The 25,565-nt window shown below is 48.4% G+C and overlaps 1 protein-coding gene and 1 pseudogene across 1 annotated transcript in view; one reads left to right on the top strand and one right to left on the bottom strand.

Moving 5' to 3' along the window:
* Positions 1-25,565, bottom strand: part of Znf618 (zinc finger protein 618) — a 162,730-nt gene that overhangs the window by 48,158 nt on the left and 89,007 nt on the right. Inside the window, exons 2-4 of the mRNA XM_042678715.1 lie at positions 23,313-23,356; positions 8,285-8,544; positions 831-926 (exon numbers count right to left, since the gene is read on the bottom strand). Coding sequence (XP_042534649.1) covers positions 831-926; positions 8,285-8,544; positions 23,313-23,356 — 400 coding nt within the window. The remainder of the gene's footprint in view (positions 1-830; positions 927-8,284; positions 8,545-23,312; positions 23,357-25,565) is intronic.
* Positions 9,385-17,500, top strand: LOC122107035 (annotated as a pseudogene).

Genomic DNA, 25,565 nt, shown 5'->3' with positions numbered 1-25,565 from the left:
GGCCCTGCTGGCAGGCCATAACCCACTCAGGGAATGACTTGGGGCACGCTGGCTCCTCAGCCTCAGGCCATCTCCTGTTCCAGGCCCAGACTGAAGAGGAGCAATGTGCCGGCAGGAGAGATGTTCAAGGCTGTCTCTCACTCACTTGAAGTCTCTGGGCTTCAGGTGCCCGGAGTGTGAGCACAGAGATGAAAGGGGAGATGGTGGGGTATAGTTAGCAGAGTGGCAGCAAGGTCAGCCAATCTGGTTTCCAATCCTGGCTCACCAGGTACCACTCAAGGGAGCCCCTGAGAAGCCATGGGGTGACCTACACCTCAGGATTTTCCTTGTTATGAGACAGTGCCACAGCAGTGGGGAGCAATAAAACTGTGGGTCACACTCAACCTGACAGCTGCCGTAACCATTAGCATTTCCTAAGTTTTCCCAACTTCCTATAGGCATCCCAAGTAAGAGGACCATGGCTTAGCAAGCATGGGGAAGACCTAGTATGAAACCCCCCCCTTTCTGAAGAGGTACAGGTAGGACTCCTGCAGGCCAAGAAGTCCTGAAGGGAGTGGGGGCCAGAGTTCTCCCAAATACAGGTAGTCATGGCACCCTCCTGCCTCAGTGGTACCCACAGGAAGTGCTACCAAACCACCCAGGCAGTCTGGACTTCCAGATTTCCAAATGTTCCATCCCACCAGATACCACAGGCATCCAGGCTCACGTTTGCTGATAGGAGTTGAAGAGGGAGTTCCCTCATTTGGGGTGTGCAGCTGATGGCCCAGTCTGGCTATGCTCTTCCTCCCACATGGGCCCCAATCAGGCTCTGTCCCTAGGCCATCACGTACCAGATGCATATTTCATTGCTTGGTCAAAAATCCAGCTCCCTGAATACCGGCTTCGCAAAGATCCACCATGGAGGCTGCCTTCGGGTGCTTTTCCATCTGAATTACGTAAGAGATCAGAAAGAGCCCTTAATGTTGGAGATTGCCTGGGGGTGAGGGAAGGGGCAAGGTGAGCCAGGGGATCGGCCAACCCACCTGTACTTGCAAAAGCCTCTGTCTCCCCGGCTGTACATGAAGAAGGTTTGGGCAAGGCCTCACAGTCCACCGACTCTCCCTCAAGACCTCTGCTGGCTACAGATGATATGCACACGTGTACCCCGGTGGCTGGGGATGGCTGACAGCAGCCGCAGCAGGCTGAAATCCCCCTGAAGTTTTGTGCTTTCTTGGGATTCTGATTTATGTGGTTATAACACAAAAATTCTCCCCAAGTCCTCCAAAATGACAGCCCACCCTCAATCCATGGAGCTGTATGTCTTGTGTGTTGTGTACCAGGGTCATTACCGACCCTAGGCTTCTGCAAGGATTTTTCTAGGACACTCGTCTTGGCCAGTCCCCTGTCCAGTCTGTATTGCTCTAGCTTGTGGCCACTTCTGTCCCCAGTTCTGTGCAAGGTAACACTGGGGAACTTGTCTGGTATACTCCACTGCAATAATTGCCTTGCCAACTTTAAGACACAGGAGTGGGTCCCAGAGCTTGTTGAAGACAGGAGACTAGAAGAGAGTTGTGACAAGTGAGGTCCCTGAGGCTTTGGGGGACCTTGGCCTCAGAGAAAATGGCCTCTGGAAGAGATCTTCCAATCAGTGCAGAGTCACTAGCCAAGGGCATCTGAGCTGTGGGTACAGCTCTAAGGGAAGTAAGTTCTCAGCTGTCAATTTCTTTAATTTTTCTTTTTCTTTTTTGGTGCTAGTCCTGGTTTGAACTGAGAGCCTGGGCACTGCCCCTGAAGTTTTCTTGCTTAGGTCTATTGCTCTACCATATGAACCACAGTTCTACTTCTGGCTTTTCAGTAGATAATTTGGAGATAAGTCTCAGGACTTTGCAGACCTTGCTGGCTTTGAACTGTGATCCTCAGATCTCAACCTCCTAAGTGTGAACCAACAGAACTTGGCTGTCAACTTCTAAACATGCGCTTCCTTAAACCAGTGCACCAGAGCAGGTGGGCGGCCGGCAGAGGTTTTACTAGCTGGTTCTCCTTTCCACTCTCTCCTCCTGTATCTTCCAGCAAGGAACCATTCTCCCATCTACCCTTCATCCTCACACCTATGGATTACCCAGAACATAAAAAGTTTGGGCTTTAAGCAAAGAGATAACATAGAATAACCAAGTCTGATTTAGATCTGATGATAGGGGACAATCCCTTTTTCAAATCTAGGAACTTCTAATTCTCTGTCTAAATGGAGTTGTTCATGAAGAGACCATCACAAACACTGATGACAGACTCCAGTGTGATTTTTGGCACACATCTAGGAAGGAGTTCAAAGAATCAGGTAACACTGGAAGCCAAGTCCAACCACTGCCAGCTCCTTATTTATATGCAGTGTAGATGCTGACCCTCAGAACACCAAAAAACAGCCAAGAAACCAAGACTACATCTTGTCTCACTCCAGCAATAAGAAATATTAATCCACAGATACATGAGCCAATTGAGAGAAATAAAACTCCATCCATTTCATTAATAAGTGCATTTATGATCATTTTTTACTTTTACATTTACTATTCATCTAATTTTTTTAGACAAATTGCCCACTAACAACAACTCAATCTGAGGGGGGAAAATGGTTTTAAAATGTAGAGCTTTATGATGCCAGAAGTTTTTTTCTTTTTTTTCTTCCTGAAATTTCGATTTTAATTTATACACCGCTTGTTGTGGCGGATGAGTGTGAAAGTGATCAATAAAAGACTTTCAGGCATAAAAAAAATATATGACATTAGGATAGAACTCTGTGGGGGAAGTGGACCAGAAATATGAGTTCAAGGAGAATAAGGAAAGATATAAAATTTTCTGTCTGTTGGAGACGAGCCTCTTCATATGTTTTTAAATGACAAGAGTAGAGGGCAGTGGTGTTCTGACTCCCTTGTCTGCATTTAAAAGTCATTCACAGCTCTATTTCCAAAATGCCACATTTCTCTAAAAAAAAAAAAAAAAAAAAAAACAGGATTCCAGAAACTGTCTGCTTTGTAATTACTTAAAACACTGGGTAAAAATGTAAAGATGTCAACTCAAAAAATATGAAGCCGTGTACACTGCTTGGCGAAATTCTTGCAGGGGGTACTGAACAGAAAGAGCGTGACACCTGGGCCTTTTACGTGCCTGTCACACGCGAGGTCCCTTGAGGCCTGTCGTGCATTTGGGAGCCACTGAAAAACATATCCATACCTATTACTTCACTTTGCCCCTCAGAGTTGTTCTGGAAAAATGGACAGACTTTCTCACATCCACTAACTCACATCCACTGCTTCAGATGCTGTGACTCAGAGAAATGTAACAGTGTAATCAAGGAATCACCAGCAGAAGGACAGACCCTGGACCTTGTGACTTAACAGGCCCAGAGTCCTTTCCCATAGGGACCTTCCAACTAGGATCCCTTTTCCTCCAGATGGAGTTAGAAATAGACAAGACAGGCCTGGGAGGGCGGCCAGGACCTCTCCTTTCCTTGGGGCTGGGCACAAAGTTCAGTGTTGGTTCTGGCAGGCTGGGGCACAAAGCCCTGCCAACAACCCACTGAAACAGGAAACTCGCTATCAGTTAGCCCTGTGAGCAGGGCTTGGCTCTTCACTGCTTGGGTTTGTCACAGGCCAAAACCCATGTGGCAGGGCTGAGTTCTTCTGTTACCCAGTTCGGAGCCTGGCCTGACCTGCCTGCCATGTCCTGGCTGGTACCTCACTTTTCTCCTTCTCCTCTTCTTCTTCCTCCCCATCCCCCGGGAAGCCCTGCCTCTGAGTAAACAACCCCCTTCCCTTGGAGCCTTCTTGCAAAATCTGGCCTCTCCTATGATCCCTGTTCACCCATCCCCAGCATGGAGAACTCACTCCTGCATAGTCTACCAGGCTACATTCAGTTCTCAACATCTCTACAGTCCGTAAGACTTCCTCCAACTGATCCAAAATCACTTCCTGGCTACCTCTCCTCATTGGCAGGGGCTTCCTGCCATGTGTCTGCTGCATCCAAAATGCCATAGATTGTGGATACTCAGATCCCATCATCCCCACCACTCTGCTATCCTAGCATCCGACCCACCTAAAGACACAGGGCCTCCACAGAGCTCCTACACACACACACACACACACACACACACACACACACACACACACACGTACGTCTGTTTGGTTTACATCGTTCACAGGATGAAGAGCCTGGTGGAGACTGGGTACCTGCAGTGCCACCAGGAAGCTGAGTGGCACTTGTCTCCGTGTACCTGTGCCTACCGTGCTCAGTCCCATGCCCACAGCATTGGGAGGGGGATAGCATCCACTGCTGGATGGAACACTTTTTGTTTGTTGTTGTTGTTGTTTTGCCAGTCCTGGGCTTGAACTCAGGGCCTGGACACTGTCTCTGAGCTTCTTTTTTTGCTTAAGGCTAGCACTCTACCACTTGAGTCACAGAGCCACTTCTGGCTTTTTTCTGTTTATGTGGAACGGAGGAATCAAACCTAGGGCTTCAGGCATGCCAGGCAAGCACTCTACCACTAAGCCACATTCCCAGCCCCTAGATGGTACACCCATTGAGCACAATGGGTACGAGCATCCTTATCTCTTGGAATCAGAAAATGGGATCATCAGACACAATGGTGGTGAGCAGGTTTCTACTGCCGACTTTCCAGCTTGGTGGCCTGCGTGATGAGTTCTTGGTGTGCTTTGTTGAGAAGGATTCTGAGGCACACTGTGGGGATAGGGTGCAGTGTGGTCAGTTTGCGACACCTGCCATCAACATGGAGTTGGGGTGGCCATTAGGGTGCCTGGGCTTTTCATTCTACACAGAGGAGCTCCCCACATCCCCCCAGTCTCACAGGTGGCTGACCCCTCCTTAAGCTGCTGTGGCATGCTGTGCCTGCAGCTGTCAGGTGACTACTGGATCTGTCAACTCACTTCTGTTCACTTCTGATTTTATCCCATTAAAGTGTCAAGATCATTATTATCTCTGCTTTTGCCAAAAAAAAAAAAAAAGAAGAAGAAGAAGAAGAAGCAGCAGCAGCAGCAGCTGAGGGCTTCTAGGCACAAAGGCCTGTTGGGCAGGCAGCAGGGTGGTTGCAGTCAGCTCTTCCTCTGCCAACCGCCCTCCTCCCCTGCAACACTCTCCCAGGCCAGGAAGAGGACTGCCAGTTGGCACTGCCAATGCCATGGTATGGCCATGACTCAAGCTCTTCCACAGGAAGTGCCTTGTATAATGTTTGTGTCAGGGGGAACACTGTTTGTTTGATGGCTGTTACAAGCCAGGGAGGGCCTGGGGAGGCCAGCTCTTCCTGGCGCAGCGATGCCTGGCTGAACAGGGACACCATTCTATTCCACTACAGAGCCCATCTCTGAGGGTGGAGCACTGTTGGGTGAGCAAAGCATGCACTCCCAGCCAAATGCCTCAAGATGATTATGAGCTCCTCGTGCCCGCACACTGCAGTCCTAGTTCATTAAAGGCCTGGTTCTGACCAGCTTCCTGCTGCTGACTTTATCCTTTCTGGCTTTTATGTTTAGAAGCAGCGGTGAGACAAGTGCTCTGAGGTGAGCAGGTCCTTCCTAACAGGAAGAAATTGTCACCAAGCTGCACAGTGACTTTTAGCAACTCTTCTGTTTCACGAGCCTCCCTCTGCTGCTCTCTAAAATAAGCAGGCCAAGGGTATCAAGTGGTTTGCATGCATAGCCCCTCTGCTCATGTCTGCATCCAGGATAGACATCAACAATCCATCATGCCAACACAGCAATGGCTTGAATTTAGCCCACAGGATAAAATTTCCTTGCCCCTTGGAGAGGAGTTTAAAGGTTACATTCCCACATTCATTTTTTCAGGGGGGGCACTGGGGAGTTATTCAATGCCTTTCTTCACTGATGATGAAGCCAGGTTAGCATCCTCTGAGGCCAACCCTCAGCAGAAACCACACCAGCAAGCAGGAAGATCAGACCTAGACACTGGAGAGGAGACAATGTGATCAGTATGGAGTGTTCTGGCTCCCTTTGGCACAGTCTACAAAATGGTGGCTCCACTGTAGCTCACCAGTGGGGCCTTGTACAGGCTCTTTCTTGAGGGTGGATGGAGGGCATGTTACTCAGAAGTTTCACAAAATGCCCAAAGCTCTGAATTCTAGAAAGTCACTGAACTTATCCAATGCCAACTTTCCTCCCTATGCCATTTTTTTCTCAGTGGCCTATTCCTTAGACTATATGGGGAAGACCGGGGACAGAAGGTACTATTCTCCCCACCCAATGAAGAGGTACTTTACTGACACCACTAATAGTAGCATCCTGTACCGATGTACTGAGTGCAGTACTGAGCATGCTGCATCCTCCATGACATTGTGACCATCGGCATTTGGAACTACCAAGATCTTGTTATTTTAGGACCTTCTGTTACGGCAGCCATCACCTAGCCCCATCCTGACTGTTTTCAACATCACTTCCCAGAAGCCAGGCCCTTGCTATGGTCCTGTGAGGACAGGAGGTGGTATGATGGCATAGGAGACCAAAATCAGACAGATAGTGAAGTTCCCATTTCTAGGAACTACTAATCTCATGGCTGAGACAGGCACAGTCAGGGTCTCTATCTAGAAATAGTGGAAAGTGCCCAAGGAGGGTGGAAAGAGAGCTTCAGACCAGGGCAGATCAGAGAAGAATTCTGGGAGGAGGTAGCACTGGAGTTGGCCTTGAAGGATTGAGTGGATTCTGGAAATGATCAAAGGAATTCTTGGGAGAGGGAAGACCATGAGCAAAGTCCAGGAGAATCAGGCTATACTGGCATGAGAAGCCTGGCCTCCCAAACAAGAAACAGGGTATGGAGGATGCTGATGCCCTGTCCTTGGCTCTAGAGATGGAGGAGTTGGTCCCAAGGGTATGTTCTGATTTTACCATGGCTTCCTTGCAGTCAGGGGAAGGCCAGGGCATATCAGATGGGGAGACACAAAGCATGGTTGTTAGCATCTTGTGCCAAGTTAATAACATAGACAGATGGGCCAATGGATGGGACACAACACCACACTACACACGAGACAGACAGACAGACAGACAGACAGACAGACAGACACACACACACACACACACACACACACACAGAGCTGGGAGGGGAGCATGCGGATGGTTCCCATCAGCTGGGAAGAAAATGCAATTGTCCTTGAATCTGAACTTGTGGAAAGAGACACATGAAGTCCTGGGAGCCATACACAAGGAAATGCTGAGAAGGAGGTGGCCAGAGCTGGATCAGGAAGGGTAGGCAGTGATGGATGGGGCTAGAGTGTCCCCAGTACTCTTGAGAACATATGGAGCAAGGGAAAGAAATATGGAGGATGGCATGGATGGAAGCAGAAGTCTGGGGCAAGCCCAGGCAGGGCCTCAGGACCAGGCTGAGAAGAGCTGGCTTCAGTTCAGAGGGAAGAGGTTGCAAAGTTGTGGCCCCTGGAACGACTTTGACCCACCAATATGTTGTATTTGGCAGATTTCAAAAGCAGAATTGTATCACCAGCTTTCAAAGCCAAAGAATTCACATCAAAACGTTCACATCTGGCACAGGATCTGGGCAGAGATCTGGCAGTACCGAGCCGGGATTCCCCACTAAGCAACCACTGACGTGGCAATGAAGAGCAGCCTCTCTCCGCACGTCGGGTCCAGGGCTCCAACTGGACCCGGTCCCCACCACCTGTCCCACTGGCTCCTCTCTCCTTACACAAATGAAGCATATTTGTGGGAGCTTGTGGCAATCTGAGCCTGGGAAGCAGGCAGGAGTGCAGGGATCACCAATGGGGACACTCCAGGGGGAAGGGGAGCTAATGGCGAAATTACTGCTAAACAGCGGGGTTTCCCCAAGTTCCTCCAGGCAGGGGAAGGCACCAGCTTGTCAGTTACCTTCTCTTGATACTTGGTCAGCTCACAGAAAGTGCTGCCCGCACCAGCCCCCAGACAAACTGAGGAGGGAGAAAGGTAGGTAGGCAGGCACTGGAGATAAATGATAAGGGTTGTGCTGCTCACCCCTCAGGGTCGGGAAACCCTCAGGTGTGAGGAGTTCCTCGCATCTACAGAAGGTTCCAAGCATCTGCCTGACACAAGACTTCATGCATGGAGTCTTTCTCTATCAGGCACAAAGAGACCAAGTCTTCAGGCTAGAAGTGGACCATCAAAGGCCTATCTTGGAGCATCCATCTTCCCCTGGAGGCAGAGGGGAGTCCCTGAAGGCTCTCAGCCAGGGAGGGGTGCAGATCCTTCCCCGACTCTGGCCTCTACTCCCACCCTGGCTCCAGCCCCGACCCTCATGAAGCACTCACCAAGGGTCTGCTGGTTGCGGACCCCGCCGATCACCACACAGATCTCTGCAGGTACATCGCCGGTCCCATCCTTGCTGACGGCCTTCTTCTCCTCCTTGGCCTCGCCCTGCCAGATCACCTCCTGGATGTAGTCATCAGGTAGCTCTGTCTTCACCTTCACCTCCGTCATCGTCCCCTGCTCGGCACTCAGCGAAGCCTCGGCCGGCCCCGGCTCCGGGCCCTCCACCTTGGAGCTCTTCTGGCTGCGCTTCAAGCGCTCCCTGGGAAAGGAAAGGAGTCAGCTCACAGTGGACCCCCCATACCTGCACCCCAAACCATCAGAGGATCCTGGCTGCCATGGCACCCCTGAGACATGCAAGGCTGTGTGCAGAGTAAGTGGAAGGTCCCTGGCTGCTCAGCCTCTCACACGGCCCCCACGGTGGGCCCAACACTCCCCTAGGAGTCCTAGGGTCCCAAGGAACATAGTTTGAAAATCTCTGGGCTAGCATTTTACAGCTGGGGCAACTGCAGTTTGTACCCTTCTCAAACTTCAATGTGTTCACAGATCAGATAGAGAGAGACCTTGATATATGCAGATTCTGGTGCAGTCCGTGTGGGCTGGGCTGGGGTGTGCGTGTGCATGTGTGTGTGTGTGTGTGTGTGTGTGAGAGAGAGAGAGAGAGAGAGAGAGAGAGAGAGAGAGCAGGGCTTCAACTAAAGGCCTCATGCTTGTGCTTCGTTTCCACTAAAGTGTGACCCTCTGCCACCTAAGCCATGCCTCCATTTTTTTTGCCAGTCCTGGGGATTGAACTCAGGGCCTGGGTGATGTCTCTGAGCCTCTCTGTGCTCAAGGCAAATGCTCTACCACCCGAGCCACACAGCATTACTTCTGCCTTTTTCTGAGTAGTTTATTGGAGATTAAGAGTCTCACAGAGTTTCCTGTCCTTGGCTGGCTTCAAACTGTGATCCTGAGATCTCAGCCCCCTGAGTAGCTAGGATTATAGGCATGAGCCACTGGTGCCTGGCCATGCCTCTATTTTCGACTGCAGTTCTAGCAGGCTCCCAGGTCAAGCTGGATTCAGGCTGGCAGATGGTCTCTGAGTGGTAAGGACACAAATAGGATGCCCTCGGTAAGTGTCACGTTCACCTCACACAGGTGACTCTTACAGATGCCCTCCCAGGGCGTACTAATGAAGTAATCTCAGCACACTAGGCACCTTTCAGACCTCTCCATCCAGCTTCTAGCTCATCACCTCGTTCTATTTCCTCTGCATCCCTGGCTGCTAGGTAAAACTATCTCACCGAATTGTATGCCCCACATGTGGACTGTGGTCCAACTTAACTGGCCGAGCACTTGCCTACCAAGTGTGAGGTCCTAAGTTCAAACTCTAATATCACCAAAAAAAAGTCTCTGCTTCCTGCTCAGTGTAACTTAAGCTTGTTGTGACGCCAAAGGGGTCACCAGGAAGGCAGAGTGGATCCTCACGATGGACAGAATGGACAGTCAGACAACAGGGCTGGGCATAAATACACTATACGGGAGGATTCTGGAGCAAAGTCAGGTCTCCAGCCACATCTCCTGACTCCCCATCTTTTCCACTGACCTATCGGCTTCAGGGTCTCCTGGGTTTAGGAGTGAGGAATAGAAGGGCCTCCTAAGGGAAGACAGACTCTGTGGTTCTGTCCATATCCTGCATGCCACATAAATGCTTGATCACACTGGGAAATACAACTGTAGACAAGGGACCGGCCAACCCCTTCCTCAGGTCACAGCAGACAGGAGCCATAAGAGCGCCCCAGCTCTGCCCACAGTGGTGGGCATGATGACACATACCCATCCACCCCCCACCATGACAACTTGGAGCCCTACAGTGCCAAGGGCACAGACAACTTCCTCCTCTTCTCTCGACTTCTACGCTTACGATTTACAAGCCCAAACGTTGCTTTTTCCCTCACATGCTCCGCATTTAATTAGATGTCCTAATAACAATAGAATCGTAGAAGTACTTATATCACTTTGAATTAGTGGTGCAGCTCCTTCTAACTTCTTTAAAAATTTTTTTCATATATCATTTTTTAAAATAGAGCTCATTATTTTAATTATATCCATTTAAATGTACAGTGGAGCCCTTGGATATTCTCAGCACGAATCATTAGGTATATTAGTGAAAAAGCTCTCCGAATCTATCTACATGCTGACACTCCATAATCTATTCTATTTGTGGCACTGTAAAATAGATTTATATATAGATAACTACAAAATAGTTGCTCAAGATACGTTATGAATTTTATATTTAACCCAAGTCACACTTCAACATAAAATCCAAAGTCAGGCACTAAAAGGATGCTTTTCACTAAGTACCTGCTATCTATGGTCAGCAGTTACTGCCTCAGCCCGTGTGTCTGGAGAGAAGCCGGACTAAATGGGAGGTGCTAAGAGCTACGAGGTAATGGTTTTCAATGTATGTTCCCCGAAGAACCAGGGGTTCCACAGCAATGGCTAGGGGACATTGAAGATGCTGGGATAGGTTGGACAGGGTTGAATAAGGCTCTAAACCCCATTCCATCCATCTTCAGCAAGTAGGGCTTTGCTTTCCCCTAACATATATGCGTTAAGCTTTATCCTCCCTGTAGGAAAGTGATTAGTCTGGGTGCCTAACTACTCAGGGGGCTGAGATCTGAAGATCAAGGTTCAAAGCCAGCCCAAGCAGGAAAGTCTGTGAGACTCTTCTCTCCAACCAGAAAACTGGACATGGCCTGTGGCTCAAAGTGCTAGAGTACTAGCCTTGAACAAAAAGAACTCAGGGGCAGTGCCCAGGCCCCGAGTTCAAGCCTCATAATCACCACCAATAACAATAAAAAAGCCAAAAGTGGTTCTGTGGCTCAAGTGGTAGAGCAAAAGGCTTGAAGAGGAAAGAAAAATATTTAAAAAAATGTAGGGACAGTGCATAGATTGTGAGTTCAAGCCCCAGTACTAACACCAAAAACAACCACAAAAACTACAACAAAAGAAGTAGTGGAGTGATTATTTCTATCACTCCAAGGCAAGTTCATGTCCTCATCTGTGAAGGGGACCTTATTTGGAAAAGAGGTGTTGGCAGATGTGACTAAGGAGGATGGGAATTGAGTGTAACCTTGGGTTATCTGGACCTACATGTAGTCACAAGTATCGTTGTAAGATAAAGGGCCGCTGAGAAAGAAAGAAGAGGAAGTGGCACTGGGAAGAGGAGGCTGTGTGAGGCAGAGACTAGAGCGATGGGGCCACAAGTCAAGAAATGCTGTCAGCGCCCAGGAGAAAGACAAAAGAAAGAAAAAGGTCCCTAAAGGTCTCCAGAGGGAGTAAAGCTCTGCTAACACCTTGATTTCAGATTTCTGGCCCAGAATAAACTTCTGTTGGCTCCAGACACCCAAAATCTACAGCATGCCAGTTCCCTCTTCTCTGCAGGGGACATGCCTCCTGCTTGAGACTGTGGGCAGTACCAAGACCTATACCTGCCCTGAGGCATGGCCACACAGCGCCAGTTACTTCGCCTCCCATGTATCATGCCCTCTTGTGTCTCAGACCTCTATTAAGTAAACTAAATGCCAATCAAACACAAGCACTGACATGAGATCTGAGCCCCCATTACGTAACAAGAGGCAGGCGTCACCTGCTGTGTGGACACGGGACAAAGGGGCGATTCACGTCCTGAGGAAGAAATTTAAAGCTTAGAAAATGTATATTTCTGGAATTTCCCTAGTTCTAGACCATAAATATAGAACCATGGAAAGTGACATTAAGAATGGGTAGTCTCACTTGTTATAGCAGCAACAGGAAACTAATGCAGTATAAAAGATGGAATGTGAAGAAATGGCTCCAAAGCAGGGAAGTTTATAAGCCAGGGCCGCTCACTTGGTTCTTACTCACCTCCACATTTGTATGTGGCCACTGTAATGTGCCAGGGATTCTGCCTGGCACTCTGGCTGTTTCAGAAATCTCTTCCTCTGATTCTTACCTAACTGTTCTAACATTGGTACTTACCCCCATCAAACCTGGTGTTCAAAGAGCCCTGTGACCAGACGGGAACAAAGCACAGAACACAGCCTGTGTCTGTTTACCTCTGCATCTCCAGCCCTAACACAATGCCTAGCAGCAACTACACACACACACACACACACACACACACACACACACACGTACGTGATGTCAACCAGAAGTCTGAAGCCACACAACCTTGAGGGATGAGCTTAGTCTGTAAACGACTCTGCTCCTGCACTGGTACCATTACCCCTAAACCCACAGCCTAAGGCAATGCAGTCAAGTAACTCAGCAATGGCTGAAGTGCACAGAAGTCAGACAGCACTGTTTTAAATGCATAATATCTACAGTGTCTTACAAAAAAAAAATTATGGCACTGGAAGTTCTACCAAGTTAGAGTACCTATGATGATCTTTAGCACCTTGAGTTGACTTCAGTTCTGTTTGAGCAACTGATTCCCTGGGCTCACCATCTTACACTTCAGTTTTCAATCTTTTTTGTTATTGTTGTTGTTCAGGCTGGTCTCAAACTTCTGGGCTCAATTGATCCTTCAGCCTCAGCCTCTTGAGTAGATGGGTCAACAACTTGTTGCTATCCCACCCAGTTTCTAGGACTCACATCTGCACAATGAGTTAGAAACTGACATCTAAAGCCCGACCAGTGGTAAGACTTGTACCCAGTCTCCACTTCCCCCAGAGGTGCCATTTACCCTGCTACCTCCTCACCTGAAACAAACAAAGCTCTTTGCAATGTGCAAATATCACCTTGCTTAACTCCTTCCGGAAGGAATCTTCACGAAAACATTTTCCTCTTTAGGGAGGAGAGCTAGCTAGCAAGCTGAGCTTGGAAACAAATGCATGGATGCGGGGCAGGGTGTGTGTGTGTGTGACACAAACAGGTGCACATCCCAGCCTGACTGCAGTACCCACCAGGACCAAGTCCTCTGCCACTCTACTCATCTGCCCACCCACCAACGATCTGAGTGCAGACCGCCTACTACCGCCACCTACTGGCGGGTGTCAGTACTCCCTCTCATGGCCACATGAAGCCTTGATGAAGCTGTTGCTCCACTCCATCACCAGAGCTGCTCTTCTGAAGCCCCCGTGACCACGGTACTGTTCAATCCAATGGTCCCTTCCCGGGCTCCAGTCAACGTATCCGCCATCCACAGTCTTTAACAAAGCCTCCTCTCTCCCTTTCATCCTTTCTTGCTGCACCTTGTGCTCACCTGGGGGCCTCCACCTTCTGGCTTCTCCTGGTCATTTGTTGGACCCACCTGTGTGCCCCTAACTCTCTCACATGGATAGGTCCCAAGAGTCAGTTCTAGAACCTCTTCTGTTTATCCACAGTCACCTCCTTGGGAATCTTATAAGGTAGTTTGAAATATTAACTATATAATGATGAATCTCAACATGCCTAGCTTGGAGTTGGCCCCGGATTTCAGAGCAGCATGAACATCCAACTGCTGTACACCCCCCTCTCAGGGAGCCTAAAAGGCACCACAAATTTAACAAGGGCAAGCTGGGCAGCTGCTATATCTCTCCCCCTAAACCGGAAAACAGTTCTGCCTCCCAGCCCAGTTCTCTTCCCATGAAGCCTGATGGTCCAAGACAACATGATAAATAACTGCAGTCTTCCCCATTCTGGTTAACAGCAATCCCAGCCTCCAGCTCCTCCTCCAAGCCAGACTCTGAATTGATACATGGCTGTTCCTTCTCTTTCTCATTCCTGGTAATGAACCTACCAGCAGATCCTGTCAAGTCCACTTGTCAAGATGCCCAGAACCTCACAAACCCTCCCTCACCCCTACGGCCACCTGTGGCTGGTATGGACGAGCCTTTTCTGCAAGGCTTTTTGCTTCACAGATAAGAAAAGCAGAGCTGGAAAAACTGAGACCTATTTTTGTGATCTCCGAGCCTAGTGATAGAAGTAGGTTCTACCAGGTTTGCCTGATGCCAATGCCTGCATTTTAACCCACTGGGACAGTTCTTCCTCCCCTTCTCCAAAGAAGAAATAATTGCAAAAAATACCTGTTAAATGAATGAACACAGTCATGACTAACATCATGAGCTCCAAGATATAGAGACTGTATTACCCTTCTCCATAGTTTCCAGACAGGATTAGGCATTTGCTGGTCCCTTTCAACAGCCACACAGGGTGGGATGGGTGGAGTACAGAAAGGGCCTGATCTCTACAGACAAGAATGTTTGGGCTCTGTGCCTGCCATTAACCTCCCCTTCTCTCTCAAGTCTGCTCAGGTGGCTGTTGGATGTGATAGGTCCTTGCCTGTGGAAGGAACTCATAATGCTACCTTTCTAGGTAGCATCTTTGCAACTTGCCTGGGAAAGCAAAGAGAGAACCTGAAGCGAGACCACAGGCCAGAGCAGCAGTGAATGAGGCTGGAGTCTGTGCTTACACCACTCCACCCAAGTTTTCAATCCTCACATCATTACTGTCCCTTCCAAATCTTCCAAACTGTCTACACTTCCCATCCTGTCATACATCACGGATATATTTTAATACACAGTCAAGTAGAAAAGATTAGATTAATAGATTAAAACTATTAACCTATTAAACAACTCTTTAACAGTCTAGGAACTCAAAATAACCTACAATGCATAAATACATCATTAGTTTTGAGATAATTCTGAGGTACTTAATTTTCCTCAATTCATAGTGTCAGTCAGCGACAGTGCCGGGTTATATTAGAGTTCAGAGAGACAGCATTAAGATTTAAATATTAAGAGTGAACTTCCTGGTTAATTGAAACGTACGGAAGGGAGAAGCAAGAGTCTTCTTCAGCAACCCTGTCAGGTAACCCCATCTCCAGCCCTCAGCTGGGTGGGGCTCTCTGGTTAAATCAGGGACTATTTTCAACGGTACTGTGGATCTGGGAAGCTGGCCTGGGCCCTCGCCCTCTGGATAGAATTGGGAATAAGAGCATTTAAGCAAACACAAGGCTTCATGTTGTGGTGTAATTCTGATCCATTAGCAACATGTCCTGTTCTCTGAAGAGTCACCTGCTTGTGTCCTCATTCGTACACCAGAAGACACAGGACAGCATCCCTTTGACAGACAGGTGAAGAGTGGAGACCTCAAAAAGGGCCATGTCCTCTGTTCATCACTCCCTTCTGGTACACATGGGTCCCATGCAGATCCGAGCATGTGGGTGGTTCCCTGAGGAAAGTACACTCTTGGGGGACATACAAGCAGAGGACCAACCCCCTCCTGAGCAACAACCTCACTTCCTGCCATAGCTGGACTTATTAACTATCACTTCCTGTCCCTCCCTGATGTCAGCTCCCTGGCCACTTCCTCCCGGGAATGGGGGGAGGGGGTGTGGAAGACACCCCTTAACAGGACCACTGCTTTTCCACCCCCTACCCTTGTGGCCAGTGGATCCAATGAGCTTTTTCCATCTGCCATTACACCTGGCTCCTCTCTTCCACCTGTCTGTGGGTGATCACCAGGTGTGCAACACACAGCTAGCTCAGACAGCAGCACTCTGTGAGAATGCCTTCTGTAGGACAGGCAGGCAGGAATGATCTAGAAGGTAGGTGTGGAATGTGGGGATTTTCTTAACAGTCATGCTCTGCAAGGAGCATGGCTGAATCTCAGACCTGCTGCCAGCGTTTCTTCTCCCAGTAGCAGAGCCAGAGATGCTATGAAGTTATGGACATTGGGGTGTGGCTTTCTCAGACCAAAGGCTTTGTCATGAAGGACCCAGGCAGTTGCAACTGCAGCCTTTCTAGCAACTTCTCAAGGCCATGCTTCAGGACCAGGCAAGATTCTGTGTGCTATCAACTGACTCCATGCGTCCAGGGACAACTTCATGTATTCACAGAGAACAGCTGGGTTGGGGGCAGTAGGAGAGGGGAGAGCAGAGATTTGCTCCCTAGAGACCCCACTCAATTCCCTATGCCAGACCACCCCAAGCTCAAGCACACGTATGCAAAAATGACACATGCATTTTGATATAGGTCGATTTGGGGCTTGCATTTCTGCAGCCATCCCTAGAGAATAAACCAAGCTGTGTTTGAATGTTCCAGAAACTGCCCTATTCACACAATCTAGGTTTAACAGTAACTGATTAAGCCGAGAGTGAACTCTGCTCATCAGAGAGGTGGCTGGCCCCTTTGGAATACAAGCCTGGGGCTCTCAGCATCCACCTGCACTTGGTGAGTTTTGTAGACAAACTTAGCCCAGACTCTGGACAGGGAGAGGACACTTATGGCAAGATGTCAAATGCAATTTCCAGGATGAGGAACAGAAGCTAAGACCTATGGTGAAGACCATTATCCCATTCCCAAACAAGTCGTGCATCTGTCCAGAACTACTTTTTTTTTTTGGTCATGGGGCGTGAACTCGAGGCCTGGGCGCTGTCCCTGAGCTCTTTTGCTCAAGGCTAGCATAGGACTCTACCACTTTGTGCCAAAGCTCCTCTTCCAGTTTTCTGGTGGTTATTTGGAGATAAGAGTCTCACGGATGTCTCATGGACTCTCCTACCCTGGCTGGCTTTGAACTTTGAACTATGATCCTCAGACCTCAGCCTTCTGAGTAGCTATGATTACAGGCATGAGCCACCAGCACCCAGCACAGGCCCACTTTTATACTGCTGCAAACCAGTATGCTGAATAAGAATTATGCTTTCAAGACTAATTATGAGACCTAGCTCTCGCAGTCTTATCATCTCCCCTTCTCTCTCCCCTCTTTGGCCCTATCCTGTTCAGAAGAGACTGCGGCCAACTCCTCCAGCACACAGACTCAGCCTGCTGAGGAGGGTGGCATGGGGCTTCGCTTTGTGTGGCTCTCAAGCATGCCACAGCTCTGATCCAGGGGTCCTCAAACACCACAGGCTATGACCTGTACAGTGCCTATGATTACCCAATGCCACCTGTGGAGAAAGATCTTGTGAAGATGGAAATTCAGACAGCTCTTCCTTCTGAGTGCTATAGAAGAGTGGCTCCATGTCCTGACTTGGCTGCAAAACACTTTATAAATATAGGAGCTGGTGTCACGGATGAAGATTATAGAGGAGATGTTGGTGTTACACTGTTCCATTTTGGCAAAGAGGGGTTTGAAGTGAAAAAGGATGGACTGAATTGCCCACCTCATCTGTGAACAGATTTTTCAAATGCAACAAGTGAAGAATTTCAAGTTTTGGATGAGACTGAAAGGGGTTCACAACGGGAGGTCTGGGTTCTATTGGAAAGAATTAAAATCTGGGCCAAGAATAGAAAAGGCAAAGGCAAACTTTCTCCTTCAAAATAATAGGTTTTTGCTTCATTTATTTTTAGTGTTTTGTACCATGGTAAACTTAATAGTTTTATCTTGTAAAAAAAAAAAAAACAAACCAGTTCATTTTGTTATAATAGAAGAAAAGGGGACCTCTATCAGGATTTATAGAAACTTGTTTTATTTCCATATGGTTGTGTGAAAACATGCTTTGTGAAGATTTGAGGCAAAGGTTTTGTTTTAAATTGGACATACAATTTAATTCAATAAATAGTATCTCTTAAAAAAAAGACTATGAAGCCATACACATGTAGCAGAAGACCTGAGCTTAAAGGATTAGACTCAGCCAGATCCCGAGCCACTTTTACGATTTAGATGGCGTCTGCTTTGTCTTCAACTGTCTCTGAAGAAGGGACCATCAGTCACCACCTTAGAGTGCTGTGGTAAGGAGCAAAGGAGCTAGGTGCAAGTCACCTGATTCCACAAACACCAACAACATGTCCATCCTCTTCTCCTAGGTCCAGGCTCACCGAGAAATCAACTGTGTGACACCACTGTCATCCATTCTGCCCTAGGACCTGGGAGCCACTGAGCATAGTGGTTAATAAAAGTAGATGTTTATTGATCATTGTGCTAAGGATATACATATATATATAAAACTATAGACAGACAGACAGACAGACAATCACAGGTGATCCACAGCACTGTGGATGTGGTATTGATAACCATTTCTGTTCCACAGTTGAGGAAACTCAGTAAGGTAAAGTCATACAACCAGGCAGAGGGCAGCACCAGGATAGGGACCTAGGCATTGAGGGCTCTTTGGCCCTATGGGATGTTCTGTGGCCCTCAGTATGGGCAGAGGACCTGAGAAGAAAATGCCCAAGCAGGAGTGCAAGGGACAGGAGGAGTGGGGTTGTGGGGATCTGGCTGTTGCAGCTGGGGCCACCCCAGGATGGTGCAGGAGGCTGCATGTCTCTGGATGTAGGCTTCACAGATCTGAAAATGAACAGCTAGCCCTCACCTCTAAGCGCACCTCTAAACCTCTAAACCTAAGACCCTGTCTGGCCTGAACCCTCAGAGACATTCTTTCTAAAGTCTTGTCCCCTCCTGGTACCCAGCATGCTCCACTTAAAACCAAATATCATGCCATCTCTGTGCTCAAACATCTCCTAGGGTCTAAGCAGCCACACTGACCTCCCTGCTGTTGCTCCAGTGCAACAGACATGCCCAACCCCCCGGACCTTTGTGCCTGTTGTTTTCTTTGCCTAGAGTACACTTCCCCCAGAAGATCCTGGACTTGGTACAAATCTTGTTCAGTGATCAGTGATGCTTTTCCTTTTGGAATGACCATGCATTTAAAAAGGCAGCACCCTTCCTGGTCTGCCCATTTCCCTGTTGGCTCTTTCATTCACAGCACTTGTAAGAGCTGACAAGCATACATTTCATGCACTTGGCCCATCTGTTCCACTCACACCTGAACACTAGCTCTTCTTGTTCACTGCTATCTCCCCAGTACCCAAGGCAGGCCCAGCACTTAGTAGGCACTCAATAAACACTTTGGGAATGAATGAATGGGCTTTGGTTTTGCCATCCTTTGCCCTGCTCTCCTGTCTACAGAGCCCTTGTTAGGCATCTGAGAGCATGTCTCCTAATCTCCAGGTTGGAGATTACATTACTCTGAGTCTTGCACTCTGCAAACATTCACATGGCCAAAAAAAGGGGCATAATTCTTCATTATGGCAAGCCAGTAACTGAGTTTACTTCATGACAAAAATTGCATTTCTTTCAGATTTTTCATAGGGAAGGCCTGCCACCCCTTGGAATATGTGAGGTTTGGCTGCCAGTGGCTACATAATTTGTAACCCATACACCAGGTCAGCATTAACCTGGAGCGCCGGATCACTGGTCTTATAAAATCAACCCAGGTTGGGTTACAGGGAAGTAAAGCAAACCATATTTCGTTGTTTCTTAAGATCAAGAACACCACCTCTCCTTGTCCCCCTCAATTTAACACTAATTCCTGAGCAGCCTATGCTGTTGGTTTTGGGGTTTAGCCAGAGGCCCTCTGGAGAAATAACAAAACTGTGTGTTCCAGGCCAAAAAGGGAAAAGCGAGGATGAAAGAGAGCCTGGTGCAGTAACACCACACTGTGCCACAGCTGGGAGGGCAGGGGTCCTTCAAGGCCAGCTCTGCTCCCACTCCTCTAGCTTCATTCGGACGTGGCTGGACCTTAAGGCCTTCATTTCTCCATGGGAAACAGACAGTGAGCTCTGATGCACTACATATAGTACCACCAGGTAGAAACTGGCTCAGTCAGGGTTCAAAGGCCACAGCTAAAGTTCTCTTGATGCTCTAACATGTCATCCACCCCTCAGAACACGGAGCCACTATCCTGTGATGTATTCTGTGATCTTTCAAAGGATGCTATTGGTTCTAATCACAGATTCAAGATGAACTCTACCAGGAGCTCCTTCAGGGGCTCTACCTTCCTTGATAGGCCCAGATTCTGGCCCCATCCTGAGCCCCTAACAGGCCTCTGGACTCAGATTCACAGAGCATTTCACCCTGAGAGACAGGAAGGCATTGCAGGAGAAAGACTTGGGTTGACAGCCTGCTTTCCTGCTTCCTTCCAACCAGGCAACTGTAGGCTTATCAACTTCTTCCCTCTGCATCCTCATTCACAAGGCAAGGCTAAGATGAGCATCTTCCTCCCAAGGCTGTTTGAAAGACTACACACAACTAACAAAATAAATCTGTACTCACTGGGCACTGTGTTGAAAATGAATTCTACAACTGTGGGTAGGGATAGTAGGGAAAAACTGGGAGAGAGCGAGGGAAGGGGTAATATTGTCCAAAAAGAAATGTACACTTTACCTGACTTATGTAACTGTAATCCCTCTGTATATCACCTTTATAATAACAATAAAAAGTTAAAAATAAATTAACAAATCTGTGTAAATCACTCAGTTCAGAGCCTGACATACTAAGTATGACACACTGATATACCAAGGACATCAGAATCATTAATAATAGGAATTTCATCCTTACACCTCAAGTCACACGCATCCCAAAGGTGCGGGCTGACCCTTCCTGGTATTTTATGGGTCTCAATCACTGAGTGTATGTGGTAAAGAACCCAGGGTAGTCAGAGAGAGGGAAGCAATGGTATATATGCCACCTTACCCTTCCCAAGAAGGCATCAATAATCAATTGCCAATCCTTCTCTCTCCCCCACTTCTGACAGCAGCCTTGGATGGTAGTGATCAATTCACAGCCTCAGGTGGCCACTGGCCTTGTGGGAAACCAATCTGTATCATCTGGCTACAAGGACTAGGCAGAGTGCTAGGTGGTAAGGGTTAATATATTAGAGTGAGGACCAGGACCTCTGCCCAGCTAAGGTGATGGGGGTGGGTGAGTGGAACTTTGTTTCTTGGTTTACTGCTGTGGATCCAGAAGGTACTCTCATGTCTGCTGATGGATAAATTAGCACTGAATCCTTCTGAGGCCACAGCACTGGGTCTATCACAGCAAGCTCATGATAAACACAAAGAGGCAGGGAAGGAGTGGCTGGTCAGGTCCTCCCTAGAGCATAGCCTCTCTGAGTAGAGAAGTCATCAGCCCTAGCAGGTGGCCTAATGTAGCCTCTCACTCTTCTGATGACCCTGCATAGGGCCTTTCCTCCTGAAGGCCTCAAGCTCCTAACATAACAGTAAGAGGAGGCTCAGACTATCTACTGGGCCTCTTCTAACTCTGACATTCTCATCGAGCAGGCATTTCCAGGTACCACCCGCTAAGCAGTCGAAGGAGGCCACTGCCCTGGGAGCCACAGCAGCACACACATCTACTACCAGGGGTCCAAGAAGCACAACACGCTGGGCAGGTGCTATGAGCATCACCACTTGGAACAAAGGCCCCAGCTGGCTGCCTCCTCCCAATCTGAACTCTCTCTCTCTCCATTCCAGCCCTTATTCCCTGCCCCTACCCTTCCCTCCTCTCCCTCAGCCTATCAGTATTCTTGAGTGCTTACAAGGCCCAGGCCATAGCAGTGTACAAGACAAACATGGCTCTTGCCCTGTGGCGCTGGTGCTCTAAGAGACAACAAACCAGGTTCATGGGTCACTGGAATAACTAAGGAGCACAGGCAGGCTGGGATGTGGGAAGACAGAGAAAAGGACAGTGAAGGCAAAGACTGTTAAGTAGGAGGCAGTTTAGGTTGGGGTCAGCAGACTATAGCCATTTACATACATATTTCCTGTCACTTAGAGAAAATTTCCTGTCACTGGCAAAGTGAAAAAAAATTGCCACTGAGACCAGCATAAAATATTTGCCAGGCCCTACAAGGAGGTCAGACGGGTCACAAGGGCTGCCCACCTGGGGTCACAGCCTCCAATCCACCCTACAAAAAGCTCCCTTGGTGAATTTCTCAAACACAAAGCCAAAGAAATTCGACCTGCCAAGGGTTCCCAAAGGGTACTGCAAGGAACACTTACTAGATGGGATGAATCACAATAAAAGGGCCCGTGGCTAATTATGTTTGAGAAACAGGACATTTATGTACTCTGAGCATGTACATTAGCATATTAAAGGCTCTGAAAAGTCTCACAGCAGCAAAGAAACCAGTTTGACTTTGTTTCTCCCACTGTCCTCTATATTTATTTGGCTATTATTGTCATAGTACCCCAAAGAAATCTATGAGCATCTTAGAAAACTAGTGTTTGGGGTAAAAGGGCAAACTTAAGTGTATTATTCACACAGCCTGAGTCTGAGTCCAGCAACTGATCCAGAGAATGTTCCAGGTCTCATGTATGTGCCTCTCATCCTTGCCTTCTTCCTGCCTCAATGCCCCAAACAGAAGTCACATGATTGCTTCAGCTCTGTCCTACCCAAGGGGACAGCAGCAAAATGAGTACTAAGGTTACCATGTGCCCACTTGTGTCACCCATAGGGATACCCACAGCTTGGGCCTACCTGGTGACTTTTTTCATTCTTTGGGAGTAATACCATCCCAGCAGGCCACTGGGGTCCACTCCCTTCTATCTCCCGCCAGCTTCAAGGTTGAGGATAGACCCAGGTCTGACTCAGTGGAATGTCTCCTGCCTTGCTATGGTGTGACTGGTTCAGACAGAGCAACTGAGGATGCTAACGCATCCTCCTTAACCCTGCAGGGGGCCAGTGGCTCACACTTATAATCCTCAGGAGGCTGAGATCTAAAGATTGCAGCTTGAAGCCAGCCTGGACAGGAAAGTCTGTGTGTTATATTCAATTAACCTACAAAAGGCCAAGTATGGAGCTGTGGCTCAAGCGGTAGAGTGCCAGCCTTGAGTGGAAAAGTTCAAAGACAGTGCCCAGGCCTGGAGTTCAAGCACTAGTCCTGGCACCAAAAAAAAAAGAAAGAAAGAAAAGAAAGATGAAGAAGAAGAGGAAGAGGAAGAGGAGGAGGAGGAAGAGGAGGAAAATGAGGAGGAGGAAGAAGAGGAAGAGGAGGAGGAGGAGGAGGAGGAGGAGGAATTATTGCACACCAGGACAAGAATGGCTCCCCTGTGGAGTTCATATAGCAGCCTTGTGCTTCATCCTCAAAGTCACCCCAACTTGAGGGGCCACAGGCCAGATTAGAAGTGAATCTTCTTCAGATACCTTGTGTCCAGAGAGGGCACATGGAAAGTGCCACCCATGCCCTCGTATCTCCAGGGTTGTATGGCCCCTTTCAGCAGAGTGCTGGCCCAGCCCATGTTCCTTTAGGGTGAGAGGACTAGGGAATGGCAGCTGTTTTGCAGGGCCTGGGAAGGGACGTACCTGTTTGCAGTGCTTTTCCTTCCAGCTGTACTGGCTCCGTCAGCCTGCAAAAGAGACCCAGACACCTCCATCAGCCAGGGCTGAAGACACATTCTATCCACTTCCACCCTGGGAGGCAAGAGGGCATCAAGCCCAGTCCCATCCCATTTGCTTGGCCCTTTAAATCCAACTAGGCACCCACTGCCAAGGTAAACCCAGCAACCACACACCCCGGGGGTGTGGTAAGAAGTAAATAACTGAGATTGAATCGAACCCCTTTTATTTTCAGCTGGGATTTCCAATAAAACAGTAGCTGCAGATTTATTCCTACCAACCGGAGGGGGAAAATCCTATTATGTTAAAATGTTCTGTCTCCACCCTACTACCCCCCCCCCCCAACCCTAAGAGCTGGAAGGGAAGAGAGGGCCAATTCTTAATCTCTTTTATTTGAGGTGGGAGGGGGATGATAAGACTGACCAAATGAAAATTTCAGAAATCATAAAATTCTGTTTCTGATGGAGAGACCAAGGCCCTGGGAGCAGCCTGAATGCAGGAGGACAAAGGACAGATAGCCAAGGTCATGAGGATTTGGAAGTAGAGGCCAATGGAGGTTGCTGACCAGGGAACAACACCAAAACCCTCCACTGTGGCTGAGAACCCCAGCTGGTTCAAATCAGCCGGTGAGACCACTGGAATCACAGCGCAACGTGGGTCTGAAACTCTGGCACCTGGGTTTACAAATTCAGAATTTTCCCGAGTTTACAAAGGCCACTCAGTGCATGTCTCACATTTAGAAATATCACTGCAGGGTCTACGGAACCTTCAAGTCCTCAGGCACCCTGTTATCTCTGGGGTGAAGCATACATGTGGGCCAACCCATGCAGGTTAAATGCTGGATGTGTCACGCAGAGGCCTTGCCTCCTTTCGGGACAAGTTCTGCTTTTGCTTCCAAGATTGTCAGCTTTCAAGGTTTCAGGTGAAGGACTGAGGATCTGAAGTCCAAACAGCAGCTAGCTACCTTTCCCAAAAGGTAGTCTACCTTTTGGGAAAAAGGGGTATGTCTACCAGAAATTGCAAACTGGCAAAACCAGAATACAGAGCAGAATATAGAAAAATAAAGAGATTTCATCCCTCAAAGATCAGACTTCCAACTTTTCTTCAAAAACCAGATCACCCAGGCTGTCCACAGTGGCCAGCAGTGAGGGCTGTTATACCTGGTTCTCCACAGTCCCTACCGCTCCCTCATCTCTTCTCCACCCAAGCGAGTGTCCACACTCACGCCCCTCACACAACTTCCCACCAGGTGCTGGACTAAGGACATCACTGCCTTGTCTCACTCACCTTTCTCATAGGTCCCCACCCCACACACCTTACAGGGAAATCCAGAGGCTCAAAGATTAAGTTATTTATCCCAAGTCCCACAGCTACAGGCCCAGATCTGGGTTTTGCCAAAGGACATCTTCTTCAGGTATGGAATACTTCAACCCTCAAGAGATCCAAGTAAGCTGATTAGATGGATAGAGAGAGAATGTATGGAGAACTGAGGGAGGATTGAGGATGGAGGGAGGATGGATGGAGAGTGGAGAGAGGATAGATGGGGGATGGAAGGAGGATGGAAGAGGAATGGAGGATAGATGGAAGGAGAGTGAATGGAGGGTGGAAAGAGGATGGATGGAGGGTGGATGGAGGGTGGATGGATGGAGGGTAGAAAGAGGATGGATGGAAGGTGGATGGAGAGTGGATGGGGAATGGATGGAGGTGGATGGGGAACACATGGAGGTGGATGAAGGTGGATGGGGGGGATGGATGAAGGTGGATGGAGGGTGGATGGGGGGATGGATGGAGGTGGATGGAGGGTGGATGGGGGATGGAAGAGGAATGGAGGATAGATGGAAGATGGAAGGAGAGTGAATGGAGGGTGGAAAGAGGATGGATAGAGGGTGGATGGAGGTGGATGGATGAAAGAGGGTGAATGGAAGGTGGGTTGGGAATGGATGAAGCGTGGATAGAGGGTGAATAGAGCATGGATGGAGGGATAATGAAGAGTGTATCAAAGATGGATGGGTAATGGGGCAGTGGATGGATAATGGAGAGTGGATCAAAGATGGATGGGTAATGGGGCAGTGGGAGACACCCCACACACCAAGTGCCAACAAAAGAACACACGACACTCATGGCTTTTAGGACTGGCACACATAAGACTTAGAGAGGACATAAAAGGTGACACATGTAAAACTACTTAGTGTGGGCTCAGTGTCAACAACTGTAAACACC

Source organism: Dipodomys spectabilis, unplaced genomic scaffold (genome assembly GCF_019054845.1).
Source record: "Dipodomys spectabilis isolate Male_0828 unplaced genomic scaffold, ASM1905484v1 ptg000046l, whole genome shotgun sequence".
Classification (NCBI taxonomy): Eukaryota; Metazoa; Chordata; class Mammalia; order Rodentia; family Heteromyidae; genus Dipodomys; species Dipodomys spectabilis.
This window is presented reverse-complemented; position numbering and strand designations above follow the sequence as displayed.